The sequence below is a fragment of the Anopheles darlingi genome, chromosome 2, assembly GCF_943734745.1.
Source record: "Anopheles darlingi chromosome 2, idAnoDarlMG_H_01, whole genome shotgun sequence".
In the NCBI taxonomy this organism is placed as follows: Eukaryota; Metazoa; Arthropoda; class Insecta; order Diptera; family Culicidae; genus Anopheles; species Anopheles darlingi.
In genome coordinates this window covers 41596903-41617750 of record NC_064874.1, presented here as the reverse complement: position 1 = coordinate 41617750, position 20848 = coordinate 41596903, and the positions used below count along the sequence as shown (strand labels likewise).

Sequence of the window (20848 nt, the reverse complement as noted above, 5' to 3'; positions counted from 1 at the left end):
AACGCCTTCAGAAAGAGGAGCAGCAGCGGCAACAACAGACGGGGACTAAAGAGGTAACGCGGAAGCGAAGGCCTCGAATGGATGTGGTGCGCATCGTGCCAGTCGCTGGGAAAACATACTTGGACGTATGTGCGGCCGTGCGCCAAAGCGATGAGTGCCAAAGAGCATCTTTTGGCAACAATCAAACGTTCGGCAAACAGTTTCGATGCTAAAGTGGTAATCGCCAACGCAGCTGGCGCAACTGCGGCAACAACAGATGTAATAAGAGAGATGGCTATAGTCGGCATATTCGATATCGACATGATGGCGGATGCCGAACTAGTGGCCAAGGTGGTGGAAGAGAGGATCAAAGAGAAGATCCTTCCTGTTCCCCCCAAAATGACACGCGCCTCCAACGGACTATGGATAGCGCGATTCAGAATACCACGCGGAAAGGTGCCAGAGCTGGTTCGAGAGAAGCTCAAAATCTAGCACACCAGGTGTGCCGCGAAGGTGCTCGACCCGCTGCCGAAAGAATTACAGCGATGCTATCGCTGTCTGGAGCGTGGGCATCAGGCTAGGGATTGTAAAGGAGAGGATCGCTCGGGGCTCTGCATTCGCTGTGGTCAGAAAGGCCAAGGTAGCCTAAAGTGCGTCGCGCCAGTGAAATGTGCGGTATGTGGTGGCCCCCATCGGGTAGGGGCCAAAGATTGTAAGCATTCAACCTAAAGGTGCTGCAAGTAAACGTAGGAAACTCCCGGCTAGCCCAGGACATGATGGTGCAGATGACACATGAAAATGGTATACAAGTGGCGATCTTATCGGACCCGAACAGGAAGCGCGTGCCGGATGACGACGTTCGATGGGTGACAGATCCAGGCTGTTTGGCTGCTATCTTCGCTGGCGGAGATAGGGCAATTCAGCGTGTCCTCTCGAGGAACATAGATGGCATGGTTGCTGTGGAAGTGAGTGGCATCATTATCATCACTTGCTATGCCCCGCCGCGGTTCACGAACGAGGAGTACGCCAAGTTGCTCGAAGGGATCACCCTTGTGGCAGCGGGGCAAAGAAGGGTAGTGGTAGCGGGAGATTTTAACGCCCATGCGCAGGAATGGGGCTGCCCTAGAACGGACTGGCGAGGTGAAGAATTACGGAACATGGCTGAGCAGCTGGGGCTGGAGCAGCTAAATCGAGGTAATGTCCACACGTTCCTTGGCACCGGCGCGGCACCGAGCTCAATAGTCGATGTAGCCTTCGCCACTTCAGGACTTGTGCCTGCACAGAGCTGGAGGGTCGAGCAGCGCGGTGACCTAGCGGACCATGCAGCTATATGGTTTGAGATGGAGGAACGGCGCTCGCCAGTGACACCAGCCACCAGACACCAGGGAGCAGCGAAACTGTCGTCACGCGGACGTCAGTGGAAGACCGCACAGTACGACGAGCCCACATTTCTCCGGTCGCTGGAGGTCCAGCGGTTTGCAGAAGTTTCAACAAGCGTAGAAGAGGTGACAAGGAAGTTGGTACGGGCCTGCGACGAGACCATGCCCCGGCGAGGAAAAAAGTATGTCCCGAGAGCACCCGTGTACTGGTGGACCCCCGAGATTGCGGTGAAACGGAGAGCATGCCAGCGCGCCTTCCATAGGCTGCAGAAACCTGCCTCTGCGATCACTCGAACACGGAGGAGGGCAGTGTATCGGCGCAGAAAGAAGATGCTGAGAGATGCAATCGCTGCCAGCAAGCGGAGGAAGGCGCAAGAGCTGGCGGACTCTGTTGAAAATGATCCTTGGGGTAACGCCTACCAGATGGTGATGCGGAGGGTCAAGGGTACGTCAAAGCAGCAAGCGATAGAACCCACCTTACTGGAGGCGATCGTGGAGGAGCTTTTTCCGCGGCATCCGCCCATGGAGTGGCCAGAAGAAGTATCTGGACACGGCGTCGGGCCCTTCGGAATGGTTACGTGCCGAGAGGTGATAGCTGTCGCCACAAAACTGCAGCATCACAAGTCCCCCGGTCCGGACGGCTTACCGAATCTGCCAGTAAAGTCTGCAATGAGGCGGTATCCGGAAGTTTTTCGGAGGCTGTTTCAGCGATTGCTGGACGAGGGCTCCTTTCCGGACCAGTGGAAGGAGCAAAGGCTGGTGCTAGTGCCTAAGCCTGGGAAGCCACCCGGTCTGGCGTCGTCATACAGGCCGTTGTGCATGCTCAACACGCTTGGAAAGGTGTTTGAGCGCATAGTGCTGAATCGCCTGCAGGAACACTTGGAAATGGACCCGGCGGGACCGCATCTCTCCCCGATGCAGTTTGGATTCCGGCGCGGGAGATCCACAGTACAGGCGGTACAGCAGGTGGTTGCGCACGGTAGGGGGGCCATACAACGTGGCCACTACAACAGGCGGGCTGAGCGGTTCGGCATGGTTGCGGCGTTGGACGTCCAGAATGCGTTCAATACAGTCAGTTGGACTGCCGTGGGAGGCGCTCTGCATCGGAGGAACGTTCCAAGTGGGCTGATGCGAGTCATTGGGAGCTACTTCCGGGGAAGGACGCTGGCCTACCATACGGAAGAAGGCCCGGTCACCCGTGAGATGACGGCTGGTGTGCCACAGGGTTCGGTACTCGGCCCCACCCTGTGGAACGTGGCATACGACGATGTCCTGACGGTAGTGCAACCGGCGCAAACACAGATGCTCGCGTTTGCGGACGACTTGGTGGTGCTGGCAGCTGCTGAGAAGCCCCATCTGGCAGCTAAGAGGGTGGAGGAGGAGGTGCGCCGCATTCAGAACTGGATGGGGCAGCAGTCGCTGAAGCTTGCCCCATCGAAAACGGAGGCAATCGTCATCAGCCGGGCGAACATGGGGAACCAGCACACGATGCTCAATGTCGCACAGTGAGGACTGGTACGACCCTGAAGTACCTGGGCGTGGTAATTCATGATCACCTCAGCTGGAAGAGCCACGTGGAGTATGCTGTCGATAAAGCAACTCGGGTGACCAGAGCTCTGAGGAGTGCGATTATGAAGCGCCATGGCGGACCTACGAGCGGCAAGAGGAAGCTGATTGCCACAGCTGCTCTAGCCAGCATAAGGTACGCCGCCCCGGCCTGGGCGGAAGCAGCCTTGGCTAACTCTGCCAACTGTCGGCTGCTGGCGCGGGCGCAAGGCCTGGCAGCGCGCGGTGTTGCGAGCACATTCTGCTCGGTCTCGGTGGAGGTGGCAAGTCTGCTGGCTGGGATGGTGCCCATCGACCTGCTCCTGCAAGAAGACGTCCGGTGCTATCGGAGGGCAGAGGCGGGAGAAGGAGCAACAGCGGCGGGCAGGGACCAGGAGCGGGCGCAGACGATACTCCTGTGGCAGCAGAGATGGAGTTCTGCAGCAACGGCTCCGGGGGCCAGTCGCTACGTCCGCTGGACGTACAACATCCTGCCGGAAGTGGAGCCATGGGTGGCACGGGGGCATGGCTCGGTGGATTTCCATCTGGCCCAGGTGCTCTCGGGACATGGCTTCTTCCGAGAGCATATGCAGATCAAAGGGCTTGCCACGTCGTCGGACTGCCCCCATTGCCTGGATGAGTGCCGATTGAGGGTAGCTGAGACAGCCGAGCATGTGCTGTTTGACTGCCCTCGGTTCATGGACACCCGTAGGACGCTACTCGGGCATGGTGGCCATCTCCCGGTCACTGCTGCTAATCTCGGAGAGGAGCTGCTGCGCAGCCCGCAGCGCTGGAGAGAGATAAACCAGGCGTGCCGGTTCATCACCACCGAGTTGCAGGAGCGCTGGAAGGTCGATAGTGCAAGCACCGTTGCTGAAGCTGCTCGGATGAGAGCAGAGGAGCGGGAAGCTGCCCACCGGCAATTGGTGCAGCGGCGTGAACGCAGGCAGCGGACGCCTCAGTCACGGCCTCGACAGTCCCTTAGTGCGGCAGCAAGGGACGCAGCAGTGGTTGGGGTGCGGTTGCGGCATGGGTGTGGAGTGGCAGGTATGCGACCGTGTCACAGAGGACGGAGGAGGGCGGCTGCCGGGGCAAGAGCTGGCACGGTTGTTACGGTGTGCCTCGACAGACGTGTGCGGAGGGCGAGCTTAGGGCAGCTGCAACGGCGGCAGCAAACCAGGGCACTGCGTGCTCTAGAGCGGAATCGGTGCCGTGACCTACGGCAGCACCGCAAGGCGGCACGAGCGCGCCTAAAGCGGTGAAGGAGTAGGAGGGAGGAACGGGGCAGCACGGCTGCTGTTAGAGGCTGCGAAGGCAAAGCGTGCCAGGGGGAGAGGAAAATGACAGAAGGTCAGGGCAGATAAACAGGCCCACGGCCCCCCTCTATAGGCCCCCATGGGCCTCTAGTCGCCATCAGGTGCTGGCAATGCCAGCCTAGGAGGGGGGCTTGGAGAGATGACCGTTCTCTTTTTTTTTCTCTTATGTAAATATAGGATAAGTAGCAAAAAGGAAAAAAAATAAATGGTCAGATTTTGTAAAAAAAAAAAAAAAAAATGTCGGCCTAGAACCGCGCAGCTAAAGCCAAGCACAGCCAAACCGCCTGGTCAGCGCAAACGGCTCGCTGAATCGCAACGGCCCTTTGGAAACAGCTGACTCGATGGACGCGCCAAAGGCCTACCGGGTGACCTTGGGTCCGGCACAGAGGGGCACAGAAAGATAACGGGAAAGATACACTCGCCTCTCGGAAGTAGATCAGGTTGTGACCTATAATATAGGTTAATACTCGGTAGTCGTGGGTTGGATTGTTGATAGTCGAATTAATACGTCGGACGCACTAAAGCAGTTACACCGTCTCGCTACTTATTACACGCGGATGATCCACTGTAAGTATCCCGATCCGGGATTATCGCCTCCTTTCCACTCAATGGCATCGCACATGCAGGGATCGATGTGGAGGAGAAGGAGGCTTTTCAGAAAAAATGCTGTTTTTTCCGGAATCCACCTAAGGTTTGTTTCGAGAAAAGGTGGTATTGAGACGATTACAATAAGGCAGGAGACTGTGGCAAATTCCTGGGACACTATATGATTCATTGTGACATGCCGACATATTACGCAAATCTTTTATCAAGCCGAACAAGTAGAAACCAGATAACGCAGTGCTGTGCGACTTTTGTATGTTGTTGTTAATAAGGGGCCCAGCGTTTGGCCCCTGTGCCGAGTGTTATCTAACGAACCAAATCTTTTCCAGTAAAACGGAAAGGGATTTTAGGAAATAATCTCTTGCGGGGAAAAGTAGCTTGCAAACACAATTCGTAGTATTTTATACCCCAGCACCGAATCTTATCTAACTGCTTATCGCGTTGACCTCATCCTGCTGCACTATAAATACTGGACAGAACTCAATAAGAACCGTCAATGTCTGCCTGTGCTCTTGTTGTGCGGTCTTCGAAATGTCTAGAGGAGGAAGTAAGTATCGATCGTCTTGAAATAAAGAATGAAAGCTAACGCGTACTATTATTTGCCATCAGAACACGTTTTCGCCTATGTCAGCTCATGGTCAGCCTACCGTGAGGGACGAGGAAAGTTCATCGTAAATGACATCGATCCAAATCTATGCGATCATCTGTTGTACGCCTTTTTCGGTATCGATGGGTATGGTTCGGTAACATTTTTGGATAGCTGGCTCGACGTAAATAATGGTAATATTCGCCGTTTCAACGAGTTGAAATATATCAATCCATCGCTCAAAACGCTAGCCTCCATAGGAGGTGCGAATTCTTCGTTATACTTCGGAGCTGTGGCTGCCAGTTCCCTTCTTCGATTAGTGTTTGCCACCAATGCGAGAATATTCTGTGAGGAGCATGGTTTCGATGGAATTGATATAGACTGGGAAGTTCCGAGTAGCGGTGACCGTTCGAATTTCGTTCAGTTACTAGCAGCGTTGGCGAGTGAACTACATAGTGCCGGGCTTATTTTAACAGTGGCCGTCGTTCCAAGTGAATCACAAGCGTCGGTGCCGTACGATATTCCCGGTATCGCACGTCATGCAGATTACATTCTCCTTATGACGTACGATTATAATTATTACGGGAACGGTTATACTGGCCACAATGCCCCGTTGTATACCGGGCCCTCGGATAGGAGTGAATACCAAAAACAGCTGAACATCGACCATAGCGTCTCGTATTGGCGTCGTAACGGTGCTCCAGCCCACAAGCTGATACTGGGTGTTCCGGCGTACGGCAAAACATTCAAACTTGCCAATACACGTGACCATGATCTGCGGGATACAACAATAGGAGCAGGAAATGCGGGACGGTACACCAAAGAAGCTGGTATCCTTGCGTACTACGAAGTGCTTGAGAACTTGCAAAACGGTTGGACCAGATCTCGGGATTCCACACAGAAGGTACCGTACGCATATTCTGGTGACCAGTGGATGAGCTATGATGACAGCGATAGCATTGCTGATAAGTGTAACTATGCGGTTAATCGTAATCTTGGTGGAGTAATGGTGTGGACCATGGACATGGATGATTTCGATGGTAACTTTGGGTATAAATACCCTCTGTTGAAGAAGGTCAATCAGTGCCTTGGACGTTGACAAGGAGTGTAGTCAACTAGTGTTTAGATGCGTTGTATAACGCTAGATCAGTTTATGATTCTATAACCTCCATTGGTTATAGAAACATTCTAATATTTTTCTGCTCCATTCCATTCCATACATTTGCAAAAATACTAAAAATTTATAAAACATATTCTACTATGTTAAAAGGTGATAGGGTAATAAATTGTATCGGGTAAATATGTGTTTTGATGCGTTTTCTTTTCATCTTACCTGTGTTCGAATGCACCTTTCTTTATAGCTTACCATTTAACGCTGATCGACTGTTCGTACCCGCTAGATAACAACAGCATAGAATTCCATTTAATGCAAGAATCACCATTCCGGTTGTGTGACTACTAAACATCTAATAACATTCGCTTGCATCATTAACGTCTAATGAGGTGCTCGTATAAATCACAATCCCTCTATGTGCATATACAGCTAAACACAGCACATCTACATTAAGGATACGAAGAACGATTTTCTATTTATCTAATGTGTCTACCGAAATTGCGTGCGAATCTACGGGAGATAATAGTGTCAGCGTGTCGATGGCTTAAATGATTGCGGAACGGTGCTTGTTGGTGATGTAGGTCAATTAGGAAGGAAGTCGTCTCTCAGGCCATTAGCACTTGCGAATCAATGGGGCTATTGGTGTTTGTGCTCGTGATTTATGATCTAGTGTCGTCGATTAGAAGCGCTCGGGCGATTCATCTGGACTAGTCACTCATACTCGACCTTCGCTAGCTGTTCATTCGCACCAGCATCAACTGTTGCTGCGAACAAGGAGGGTGGACCCTTAAGAGTGATTTAAATTCGACGAACCGATGGGAGAGTGTCTGCATCGAATGGGCGTTTGAACTGTTCGTCCAGCATCTACTGTGCTTATCTGGTGGTTCTCTGCCGGCACCTGTCAGTAGCATACCAGGAGCACACTGATGGATGGAACAAACTTCCTCGTGACTCGACCAACTCGGATTTCGCTCAGTCAAGCTAGTCCACTGTCCAGGAAGTAGTGAAGGTTAACTAATTGACCAGTTTAGGTAACTGTAACAGAGGAATGTAAGAACAGATTGCTCTTGGCTGGTATTGCTATTTTATGTTCCATCATAGAGGATAATCAGAGTGGATAATTCTAATAAGTATCCATTGTCCCTAGAATATAAATTTGTCACTTGAAGGTATTAAAGGATAGTTTAGCCCCTTTGTACTTTTGGTTTCGTTTTGATAGTTTGTCTATTAAGTAGACACACATCATAAATCAAAGCATTGAGCCATCTCTATTTGAGAAAGAGAAATATGCTCACTTTAACTGTTTTATAAACATCATACAGTGTCGGACATAAGTTAAGCAACTGAGTCAAGGTGTATGAAAAAGTGTTCAAAATTTTAGATTTCAACCAAACTATACAATTCCGACTCAGCTACTGAAAAGGGTACCTATTTACGATATTTTAGGACGATTTCAGTTATTAATTTTTCTTTAAATAGCGCATGAGCAGGATAGTTTCAAAAAAGCATTGCTTTTTTCATGCGACTTAAGGGGGGGCTTCGGTATTTTATTTTAATTCTTCGCATTTACTTTTAACATTTTTTTATGAGTGCTTATCCTTTCAAGAGTATTGTGTAAAGTTTTGGGATCAATCGAAGCAAAACTGACAAATATATTGATTTTTGAAAAACAGAGTTTCATACAAGGCTCAGAGCATCTCGCAACTTTGAATCGCGTTTCCCAAAACATACGTTTTCAAAACCGGTGCCCATCGTAGCCTAAAATCTACTGGACCGATTGATTTTAAATTTTGAACACATGATCTGTACACTATTTGTCAGGTAGCCCCGTCGAGTTTTTATAAAAATTGTTGATACTTTTTTTTTGATAATTCTTTTAATTATATAAAACTCGTTTTTTGAGGCAACATCGAAAAAAGTAACACTTTTTCAACTTTAAAAATCTGCCAAAAATCGAAAAATAGGAAATTCAACAAAAACTCAACGGGGCTACCTGGATAAACTTATAATCTAACAAAAGAATACCCATTTGTATGTTTCAGATGACCCAGCGCGTGGCTACGATGGGCACCGCAAAAAGTACATTTTTGCAAAATTGCCTTTCTCGATTGGATGCCATGAACGTAGTTTAGATCAAATCTTCCCCAAAATAGAACCAAATATTCTTGAAAAGTTGTAGTTTAATATGACATTCACCTGTAAAAATTAAGTTGAATGGTTTCTGGACTAAAAATCGTCAAAAATAAGGCTTTTTTGAACCCGAAATAACCAAAGCCCCCCCTTAAGTTAAGCAACTGGCTATTTTGGAGCAAAAATAATAAGATATTGTTCATCACATGCCGAATTTCTGAATAGTAGTAGTCTATTAGCTTGTAAGTTTGCTAAATCTTGCAAGGTTTATGAAGTTTTAGTATTCTTTTTGCCTTTGAACACCAAACACACTCGGTTACATTCAAAACGATACAATGTCGCGTAATATCTATTCTATCGATTGAAAACAAAATAAATGAACCCCTGAATCGCTCAGGGAAATTCTCACAAATACATTAGTGAAGCTTTTGACAAAGATAAATCAGTAGTTTCTTATTTAATAAGCCGTTATAAGGCAAAAGGAACTGTTGAAAAGGCTTTGCGTCCTGTTCGTCTTTGAAAAACTTCACCCAACATGGACCGCATTATTAAATGGTATTCGACCAAAGATGCGTTTGCATCAGGAATGGAAATAAAAAGTAAATTAAACTTGGATATCAGCTCCCAGAGCATTCTGCGTCGATTGGGAGACGGTGGGTTATTCAGTTGCAAACCAGCAAAAAAACCGTACATCAACAACGAAGGTATAACTTCATTTTGGGATGAGTTGTTTGATCTGGGATGTCTCAATATTAAAAAATAGTGTTGTTTAGTGATGAATCCATATTCAATCTGTTTAATTCGGATGATATGAAACGAGCTGGACGTCCACTTGGTACTAGACTACATTCGCAATATTGCAAGAAAACTAATGCTTCTGCTGGATGCTTCTCTGGGCAAGGTATGGGACATTTTCATTGAATTCGAGGGATTATCAATGAAATAATGTACAGAGACATTATAGAAAGTGTGATGCTTCCTCATGCTTGCACAATGACCCGAACGATACTTGCAAAATTGAAAAAAAAATAAACAAAAATCACAAAATTGTAGTTCTATCGTGGCTATCTAGCTCACCTAATTGAAACCCAACCGAACATTTTTGAGAAATTGTAATTCGCCGAGTAAGAACGAATGTTTCATACCGAATGTTTCTACTGAATTGTTTGAGACTCTTTCCAAGGCTTGGCGTGAAATTCCCAAGGAAACGATCAACAAATTGATTGAATTTATGCCCAAAAGAAGTGTAGATGTAATTAAAAATAACGGATTCGCAACGAAATACTGAAACAATCAGCAAATACGAATTGATATCTTTCAGTTGCTTAACTTATGTCGCATGAAAAAATAATGTTTTTTTGAAATTATCGTGCTAATGCGCTATTTAGAAAAAAATTAATAACTGAAATCGTCCTAAAATATCGTAAATAGGTACCTTTTTCAGTAGCTGAGTCGGAAATTGTATAGTTTAGTTGAAATCTAAAATTTTGAACGCTTTTTCATACACCTTGACTCAGTTGCTTAACTTTTATCCGACACTGTAAGAGCAATCATTTAAGTTGCATACGAATATAAACGAATTATGATTTAGTGGTATGATTTATGGTTAGTATACCAGAAACATCCACTCGTTATTATGCATGTGAAAATAAATACTTCGTCAGTGCCTTTCTTAAGCAAAACAACAGTCTGCTCGCCAAAACGCTTCGAGACTTTAGGCAGATTCCGATAAATTGCAGAGAAAGTCGCTAAACAGTTCACCTTACCAGCTCCTATTTAAAAACCCTAAAACATTGTCTAACGATCATTACGATCACGAATAACTAGAAACAATTTATCCTTCGATAATGTCAAGTCAAGTTCGGGTTTTGATATTTTAATTAAATTTGGAAATTTCTTATTTATTTTTCAATGAGGTATGTTTAAAGAAAATAAATATTTCACATAACGGATTATCAATGAACAAAATGTATAAGTGTATTGTGGCTCTAAACCATCGAGTCGGGATGGTATGCTAGCGGTGTGGTACGATAGTTAATTTCTTATATTTACATAATAATATAGCGTCATATCATATGTATATGTTCTACACTCCCCCGGTATCGGTATGCCTAGCTAATTCGTACCTTAAACCACGTTCAATGAGATCACAGAAACATGTAACATTCATCGTTTTAAAGCGTCCCGGTTACGTTACTCTGAGTCGCTGAGGAGGGAGTTGAGAAGGAGAAGGAGTGAGAGGAATAGTATGGGTTTAGGTAACCGTTAAACGGAGGCTTAACGGTTAAGCGCACTCAGAGTTGAGGGTTCATTTTTGGTCTCGAATCCTACCACTCGCATTGCGATTGCACTGCAACAAAACTTACAACGAGCATCAACAAACATAACAAAACATAACATAAAAGCACAAATCGAGCGTCTCTTTCACTTTCTCTCTTTAACACTTAGAAGCATCTTTAACATCCTGGAATCCTATTTCGCTTGGCGCTAAAGTAAGTAACAGAATGTCGCTCGAACGTTGAGCCCTCATCGACCTATCGCTTAGGCTATCCTAATCGTGCGTACCGAAAATCTTACGCTTCGATGCTCCCCCACCATTACCGCCGTAAGGTACGGAACTAGCTACCCTCTCGAGGATCGAAGGTTAAATAAATGCAATGAACCGATCGACGATTGACCGGCGATTTCGGTGTCGCCTTTGTCACCGGTAAGGGTGGTGCCACTCCTGGTGGTTTCTCTCCGTTAGAGGATACTGACGATAGCGCGAAAGCCCCCCAAAAGCGCATTACAACGCGAACCGTTTGGTTTCGATAGGATTGTCCCTTCCATCCCTGGTATCACTGCTCTGCGGTCCCTTTTTCTGGGACCGGATCAACGACGAAAAGGGACACCCCCCCTTTCGGGAGTCACTTTTATGGGGCTGGGATATGAAAATCGCTTCGCCGGCTTTGGTGTCGCTGTCGGCACCAGGACTTGGGCTCCCGAGCGAAAGTTCATCGACACCGGCTCGAACGGGTCGGTCCGGTCCCGGGGGCTAACCTTCAAACTCGTCATCTTCGTCAGCTCAGGGGTCGTCGTCGAGACGGTCATTCCGGTACCACCCACCGTACCGACGAAACAACGAAACTCAATTAGAAACGCTTCGGCTCGCTTGCGAAACAGCGCAGCGGGATGTAGGCTGGGGAATGATGCATCAACTACTGTATTGGAAAGGGAGAAGGGAAAGGGCCTGCAATGGTTGCCACTTTCCGACCCCCAGTCCCTGTCCTCTCCTTTGTCCTAGACGAGGCGTAGTCTATGGTTAGGCGACTTCGACACCAGCAGCAGCAGCAGCAGCAGGAGCAGCGATAGGCCGCTGGCCAATGGTTTCAATTGTCAAACTTTGCTGCGCCCAGAAGTAGTATCACCAGCAGCGACGGCGTTGGCCGCTGCTGCCAGCAAACTTTCGTCCAGCGACAGCTGCGTACTAGCACGAGTCTGGCCGCTCAATGAGCGACGATCGTGGCCAGTAGTGGCCACTCGCCAGGGTACAAACCGTGCGAATTTCAATTTCAATGGATTAGGTACACTATCCCTTCGTACTGTCCGTTGCTGTTGTCGGTCTTTCGGTTCTGTCTGGAGCAGAAGATGCTCTGCTTCGGCATTCGGCAGGGCGGCTACCACCTCACCACCCTCTTCGGTATCATCCGGTGTCGGTATTGGCGGTGGATCGCTGGCATCGTCGTCGAACGTAACGTTGTGTTGACGCTTCAGTGCGGCGGTCGATGAGACACCACCGAAGGACACCAGTAGTCCCGGGCTGGAGTACTGGCGTATAAGGTTGAGCTGATAGAACGACGATCCGACCGGATCCGTTCCACGATCCGATGGTAGCTGGTACCGCAAATCATCCAACGATTGCGTGAGCTTTCTTGGGCCGTTCCGTGCCATCGAGTTCGGTGTAATGGCCGCACAGTAATGGCCGGCACCGTTCGATCCCAACAGCAACCCCTCTAACCCGAGCACCAGTGGAGCTGCTTCCGGGAACGTACCGCTTGATGGTGCCATACCGTTGCTCGCGCCGTTGATGGTCGTACTAGTGGTCGTGGTGGTCGTCGTTGTTGTGGTGAAGGTAGCCGAACGGTTACGGCACTTTCGGCCGGTGCGACCACGGTGCGTCCAGTGCACGCAGCTACACAGCCGCAGGAAACCCTTCCGGAATTTGGAGGACATTAGATTGTAGAGGATGGGATTGACGGCCGAGTTGAGGTAGAGCATGATGCGGCAGAAGTAGAGCAGGACGTAGTACCGCTCCGGTGCTAGCTGCTGGAATGTTTCCTCCGGTACGATGATGATCCAGAGCGTTAGCACGCGGAATGGTAGTAGACAGGTGAAGAAAGCCAACACGACGGCACCGAGCATCAGCACCACCTGCTTCCGGGCCTTGTGGCTTAGTTCGGGTTTGCTGAGCCGAATCTTGAGCCGTGCCCGATCGCTCGCGATCAGGTTTCGTGCGATGATCGCGTACAGGACGACGAGTACGCCCAGCGGAAGGACAAAGAACAGCGAGATGGTCATCAGGAAGAACGTGAAGGTCCAGCCGTTCGACGCTTTGGTCAGGCACATGGCCGCCCGGCTACCGTCCAGGTACGGCTGCACACTGTACTCCGCGAAGAACAGAATGGGACTGGATACCGGAGCAGCAGAGGCAGCAACAACAGCATCGAGGGAAAAACGTGACGTGATGGATGTGTGAGTCGTCGAGAAGATTATGGCATTTATAGGACAGAGTGAACAGAACGAGCTTAGAAGCTTGGAAGGTATGTGTCTGTCCGGGCGAACTGACATGATCATGTCTCAAAATACGTTGTAAATAGCAATTTACAGATATCGTTGGACAGTTGTTGAGTCAATTCGAGGTTTGCTGACACAAAATTTTCTTAATCATCTCGAGAATGCGAGAACGATACAATGTTAATGACAGCGTTAAAAATGTCTAGGACATTCCGATGTCCATTTCTGTCCACTGAAATGTTCCTTATTCGTAGCACAGTGCATTCCAAGGTTCCGTCGCAGGTGATAGAACCAACACAAATTCATAAAACGTCTGAAACACAATTCACGTCATACTTACGGTTGCCACCATGCCACGAATGACACGGATGACGGAACCATCAGCTGCGTCAAGTGGCATTTCCGTTTTCGGCCATCCTCGGGTAGACGTCTCAACAAAGGCGTGTTCATCCGGATTATCATCCAAATTATGACTTGGTGATCGTTTCAAAGATTTCTTCGTTCCTACTTTGACGTAGGCACGATCAGGCAATGAAATTAATAAAAAGTAAAAAAAAAAACAACGGCTCATTCCACTTGGCGCGACTTGGTCTCGGTGGCGGTTAGTAAATTCTTCACCCACTTCCTCGGCACGATGAATTCCAATCTTATCCACTCATCGGCGCGGCTCGGAATTTTAAAACAATCGGTTTTCGGTTGTGAAGTAATAACCCAGCAAAACACCATAAAATGTTATCGCAAATTTCTCTCGCTGACTGCGCCGTTGGTTACCGCGGCTAGCAATTTGCATCTTCTGGCGGTTGGTGGCCAGATTATTGGGGACGATCGAGTGATGGACGATGGAGGAATTTTTATATTCTGTCCTGCGTCTATTTCAACGTAGCTACCGACCGCAGCGCGACACACCGATTCCGGCTTCTAAGTTCGTTCGTTCCGTTCCGTTTTATGGGTTTTCACGGCGCTGGTAGTTTGATAGGACATGGACAATCCTTCGCACGGATAAGACATTTTGTTGGCCTTTTATTATGCGCAAGATACGACTGTTCGCACGGGTTAGTTAAGCACCGACACCCTTGTTCTTCTGCACTCATTATACTTAGTTGTAATGCTTCACTTGGTAAGTCATGTTACGGTGTTACGGGAAGCTACATGCAGAGTCGCTGGTTAATGGTAGACGAATAAATGAAAACCAAACTGTCTCAACTGTCGGTTCTTTTTTTTTTGCTTACAAACAACGAACTTGTTACAGAGAGTACCATCACCAGCAATTCCATGTTGTATGGTTTATGTTCAAAGCGGTAGCATATGGAGCAAATGGAGGCGCCTGGTGGACCATTTGAAGGAATGGAAATTAACTTAAAATCTGCGTAGCGTTCAATACGGTTCTTCTCGCATAAAACCAGCTTTGTCTCGAAAAAACTTTGATGGTAAATATGACACTCCAACCTGTCAACATAGTTTAAACATTATTTTGAAGCAAAACATAGACAAACGAGTATTCCATCGTGATGGTAATGGTATGGTATCCCTTTTGAGTCCCTTATTACATCCGGTTTATTATAATCCTGAAGTTTCCATTCAGCAAATTCCATGACAATATTTGATCGGTGAAACTAAATATCCATAGCACGGACCGTTCGTTTAGCTTGATTAATGAATTGCCTTTTCTACTTATTTGGGACATCTGTCACAGTCAGAATCTTTTAAAATTTCCTAGGAAGCACAAACATTCATCTATATCGTTGGATTCTTCAGTGTTCAGTGAACATTCATTGTAATATCAATATAATACCATTTACTTCTGATTTAGCTAATTTTAAATCGCCCATCGCGATTTTTTCTAGTACAAAAAGAGAATTAGTTAGGTAGAGAGTAAACAAGTTCTAATAAAAACCAAATTTGGACCTGATACGGATACGATTATTAAATGGATTTGGATTTTGTATATAGAATTAAATGTGCCCAAAAATCGTCACATCAAACTAATTAATTGTCACCGAAACAAAAACCGAAATGAATCCTTGCAAAACAACTGCACAAAACGCCATTAACGTTTTCAACATCGGTTCTAAACGAAAACTGTTGTAACATTTCCAGAGTGCATTCAGACTGGAAATGAGACAATCTTTAATTCTGTGGAATGTTGACAGTCCGAGGGTGTCACCTCTCTTCGTTCCCTTCCACAAACCCACGTTTTAGGTCGTGATTTCAGTTTAGTCAAATATTTCTCCCCGAACCATTCCGCTATCGGTGTTCGCTGGTGAAAGAAAAACCATTGACACCCAAGCATTTACTTTGATTTGTTCATGATCCCGTCACGATTTTCGGACTAGCACCACATCATCGAACACCGGCAGCAACGGTATCGCTTTTCCTACGGGCAGTAGAAATTTACTCGCGCGCTCAAAATAAGGGAAAAACAGTCAACAATCGAAATGTCACCGACGGCACGGGACGGAATGCGTCTCGATTTCGTTTTCATCGGCGGGAATGTTTTTTTTTGCCATTTTACGGTACGTCAGCATCATTTTTGTTTGCGTTTTCCATTTCCACTTGACACAATCGATCGACAGCGAACCCTCTCTCGCTCGGTCTCTTTTTCTCTTTCGTTTTTTACGTTCTCTTTCTCTCTCCCTCTCTCTCCCTGTCTCGTCTCAATGGCTATCAATTTCCACTCGAAACAATGACAAAGGGAAATCGTTATCCCGTAAACGCACCGCAGCGCCTTCTCTCGCATCCCTCGGATGTTGCTGCTTTTAATCAGCTGTTTCAAGGGGACTTCCACGAAAGCACATAGGTCATTGACCCGTGCTTTCATTTCTTCGAATCCATTCGTTCTGCTCCGTTATTCAATGTTCCCGCATGCTTAATCACAGATTCACACACTTACGCTCAATCGCCTACCACCGGAACACACGAGCTGAATGAATCAGGCCCGAGGCCTGGAACACATGAACGCTCCGAAGCGAAAGTGAAGCTTCGATGACACACACACACCCATGAATTCAATCAGCAAACGCGCCCCATTCGCCGGGTCCTTGCTTCTCGCTACTGCTTAGCTTTCTCCATCTTGTATCGCATCTTCGGCATACGCCCGTCCAGAGGATTCATTGGCGCCATTTTTGCATTTCGCAGGGCACCGTGTAAATGCTATAACAAACATGAATCCGCTTTTCCGTCTTTCCGGAGCAAACCAGCAACCGGCGTAGGCCTGAGTCGGCCCCCATATCGCTCCTTACATTCAAGTAATCCAGTAAATGATGGGCTTTTCTGGGATGACGAGACCACTTTTCCTCCGAAAAAGGGACACCGAGAACAAGCCTCCGAAATGCTCGATCGATACAGCTGTATCGAGAGATCGGGGAGTGGTTTTGGTCTATTGCATGCTCGTTCACAGCAGAAGCAACCGCTTCGGTTCTCTGCTCGTATCTGGATAAATCCTTAAAATATTCCGCGATAAAACCTTCCTCTTGGGAGTGTGTGTGTGTGTGTGTGTGTGTGTGTGTGTGTGTGTGCGTGTACCTCTCGAATCGTACTCGATGAAGAAGACCAACGTGGCTAGTTTTTTTGCTACAAATGACTCTTTTGCTGACTGAATTTGTTACAAATGAGTTATCTGTCGACGGATGACGTTTCCATATTCTTTGGCCGGCCCACAAATTATCGCCTCAATCGTGTAAAAAATTGATTGCTTTTGGACTCATCATTGAGCATTGGGTGTTTGCAATTAACTGGATCAATCGCGGACATAGGAAGGGGAATCATTCCAGCAACATCCATCGTGGTAATCCGAAACCTATAGACACCTTATCTAAGAGGATTCCAGAGCATGCCGGATTTCTGTTTTCGTTTGCCTCTCGATCTCGATCTCCCTACGAGTGCTAGTGCGAACGGTGGCAAGAAATCGGATGCTCTCTTAATCGAATTCCAAGACTCCCGCGCAAAAGATGCCATCTTGCTCAGGCGCCCCACGCCACGTGGCGTCAAGAATCCGTTGAGCTGGAAAACTGTTCCGCCGCAGAGAAGAGGCGTGAACCAGTCACGGTTGAGTCCGTGCCAGCAAAGGGAAAAAGGCCGGGCAGCATCTTCCAGCATCTGGAAAAGCCTTGGTTCGCACACGAGGCAGCAACAAACGAAAAAGGAAACAAAATGAAAAAAAAAATATGAGAAAAAAGGTCCCAAAAACCTCGGTCAAAGGCCGGGGGCATCATCTCGGGCACCAGTAATGCCGATTTGACGGCGACAACGATGGGCAAACAATCACGGTTAAGCAAGCGGTACGCCGATTTAAGGTCGGCCAAGTGAAAGACGTCAATCAGCGGCTAGCTTGGCTCTTGAAATTTGATGCCCGCATCATATTATGCTGCCGCTGACCCCAAGCCTCGCCTCACCTCCTTTTCTCGACGCAATACACATACATATACAAGACAGCTAGCCGGCCGGCCGACCGGCCGGCTGGTTGACCTGCCTCCACCACTGTTACTGGCTGTTGCTGCTATCGCGGCCCTCAGCCGGATTTTCCAATCCATTTGTACGGCTATCGAGTGACCGTACCGGACTGGAGCGTATGACGCTGATGCCGGAACTCTGCGTGTGTGCGTGTGTCCATTTTTTTTTTCAACTTCGTTACTATGTTGATCTTCGTCCCATTTGTTGTATACTCTCCCCTTCCTCGGTCCTTCGAATGTACGATGTGATGATCATCATCCTCGTCATCAACAGCACTGGGCGGTTAGCAACACGCCATGTGTACCGAGGAAATGGTGGTGAAATGGTCACCAGCCCGAAAAACCCGAAAGCATAATCAAACGAACACACCCACTTCCTTATGTCCTGGTTGATGGTGGCAGTGGTGGTGGCGCGCCAAAAACGAAAGTGACACTGCGCTACGTCGGCTAAATTTAGGCTTTAGCATCCTTTTTATGCTAAACACCCGCGATGCGATGGTCGCGACGTAAGGACGACGTAAGGACGAACATAGTATAGCTGGCCTCTTACGTACGCCTTCACCATCATTCCGGATGATTGTTTAACCTCATTTTGGGCCCTGTCTTGGAGCCACGTGGACGTTCGATGACCGTATCCGATAGCGCACCCGAAAGGGAATCCTTAAAGGAGATCACCACCACAAAGACGCCTTGGTCTTGGTCGTCGCATTAGCGAGCACATTAACGGCGCCCTACGCAGTGGGCCAAAACCGTGGGATCGAACAACAGAAGCGTCTTATGTGTAGGTTGCGGTTGGCGCGAGAACACAAAACGTCGTTTAGCGCTGAGCTCCGTTATGTAATGTGTGGTCCGTTTGTCAAAAGGCAACCAACAAGCGTTCTCATTAACGATCACTAAGGCGCTGGATGGCTGTCTGCTGGATGGAACTCTCACAGTGTCCACGTTACGTCGTAAATTACGTGCTCGTCGCGAAACGTAACCTACCAGCGAGGGGCGACGACATTCATCGTTAGCCTTTTCTTCCTCGGTCAACGGAACGAAGAGCAGCAAGGATCCATTTATCACAATCAATCCTTTAAGAACGTTACACTGATGGCGGTGATGACGGCGGCGGCGACGGCGGCGACGACGACGACGCCGACGACACACAAACACCATATCAAACCATAGACGCCCTCGACGAGCTGATCGTGCAGAGAGTACCAAAAACCGAAACTCCAATCCGATCAATAAGAAGCGAATCGCCTGGCGGCTAGATGGTTATCGCTTATGTAAGTACGTCATCGTTGCGCTCGTAAGCTTAAGATGACGAAGACGACGACGACGACGACGACGACGAATGAATTATTACCGGTAAGATACCAGCGTCTTGCGTTATCGCAAAGCATAGATCGTAGGAGGTGCCAAAGCTTTGCCAAGAGTAGCTTTAACGGTACACACTAAACAGGAATCGCTCGATGACTCCATCGTGTCCGGCAACTATGGGAGGAGCAGATAGTTCGATTGGTTCAATCGATCGATCGAAAGCCGACGAATTTAATGCCGCCTGTCCAACAGGCGGTCATAATGTTTATCAATGCGAGTTGAGGACCACACATTGGCACACACAAACACACGGTATACGGCCGCGCTGATGCCATAAATTGGTCCAACCGACAGGCTCGCAAAGGGGCTCACTGCTTGAGCGAGAGCTCATAAATTTCGGGATGCCGATGGTGTATGGTTCCTTCTATACGAATGCGCCGGATCTGGGAGTTTGATCTCGGCGGCGTCTCATCATTAACGGTTCCCGTACTATGGCTGCGCATTCGATGGGCACTTTAATTGCCTTTGTTTAGCCGAAGGTCGACGATTAGCTGCCGGAACAACTGATTTGGTATGGTGAAGCACATCGGCATCTGGTCTGTTTGTTATAACGGCCAGTTTCTTTGTTGAATTTGGATAAAACGTTTCCGAAAGTGTGTCTTACGGGCGGATTCATATTTCGTGAAAATCAATTCCCGGGGGAAAAATTCGGCTTGGTGGTTCTTTGGTTCTTGGTTCTTTGTAGGTAAAAAAAAATAAAAAGGTTATAAAAAAATCATGATTTTGAAAGACTCATGTTCCTGCATCATAAATGGCGGCGTGCTTGTGACGAATTCGCTAGCACTTGTAATAGAATGCCTCAACAAACAAATTCTATTCTTCCTTTTATCTTACGCTCCGGTTAGATTTCCGACCAGATTTTACCAGCTACCATTGCAGTAAGGACAGATAACAAACTAGTGTTCGTCACTTAAAAAAACAAGTCACATTATCTAAAAAGGTTGAAACCTCCACCAATAGGAATTGATTTGGTAAATATGAAGCAGAAACGGACACCAGTAATACCATTTTGATTTTAAATCGTATTGAATCGCCTGACTAGAATGTTGATCGAATGATGAGAAAAGAAATGATCTTTTTATTTTTTTAAAGTGAAATATAACGGAAAACCCTTTTTTCTAATTTATAATGGAAAATTGGGTAAATATTTATAAATGTGTCGACAATTGACTTCAAAAATTATCCGAAACCAGCAAGGTTATTGACTGTCTGAAAAGGCTGTCTAAAAATGCAATGTTGGGTACAAATATATCTTTTATGTTTGAAATGATAAATCAAAGGATCATTTTAAGATCGTACACAAGGTTTTCGTAAAGAGCAATGAATGTGCATATGAGGGTTCGATGCTTCGGGTAGATCATCCCTCGACGGTATTATCGTCAATCAGAGCTGACCCATGCATACGTCATCACCATCGTCTCAAATTGGTCGTCATCTTTTATGCATGTCCCTTTGCCTGTGACGATACTAGCCGTCGATCCTTTAATCGATGACGGAGTGGCTTCGAGTGGCCAAGAAAGGATTCACCAATCGACACACAATAACAAACCCAGGCCCGGGTCCATTCAATTCTCTCGAAAGACAACAGAAGAAAGTTGATCAATTGAAGG

The 20848-nt window shown here is 47.4% G+C and overlaps 1 protein-coding gene across 1 annotated transcript in view; it reads right to left on the bottom strand.

Moving 5' to 3' along the window:
- Positions 1-12027: 12027 nt before the first annotated feature.
- Positions 12028-20848, bottom strand: part of LOC125959238 (thyrotropin-releasing hormone receptor-like) — a 27518-nt gene continuing 18697 nt past the window's right edge. The window contains exon 4 of the mRNA XM_049692050.1: positions 12028-13318. Within this exon, the coding sequence (XP_049548007.1) occupies positions 12028-13318 (1291 nt within the window). The remainder of the gene's footprint in view (positions 13319-20848) is intronic.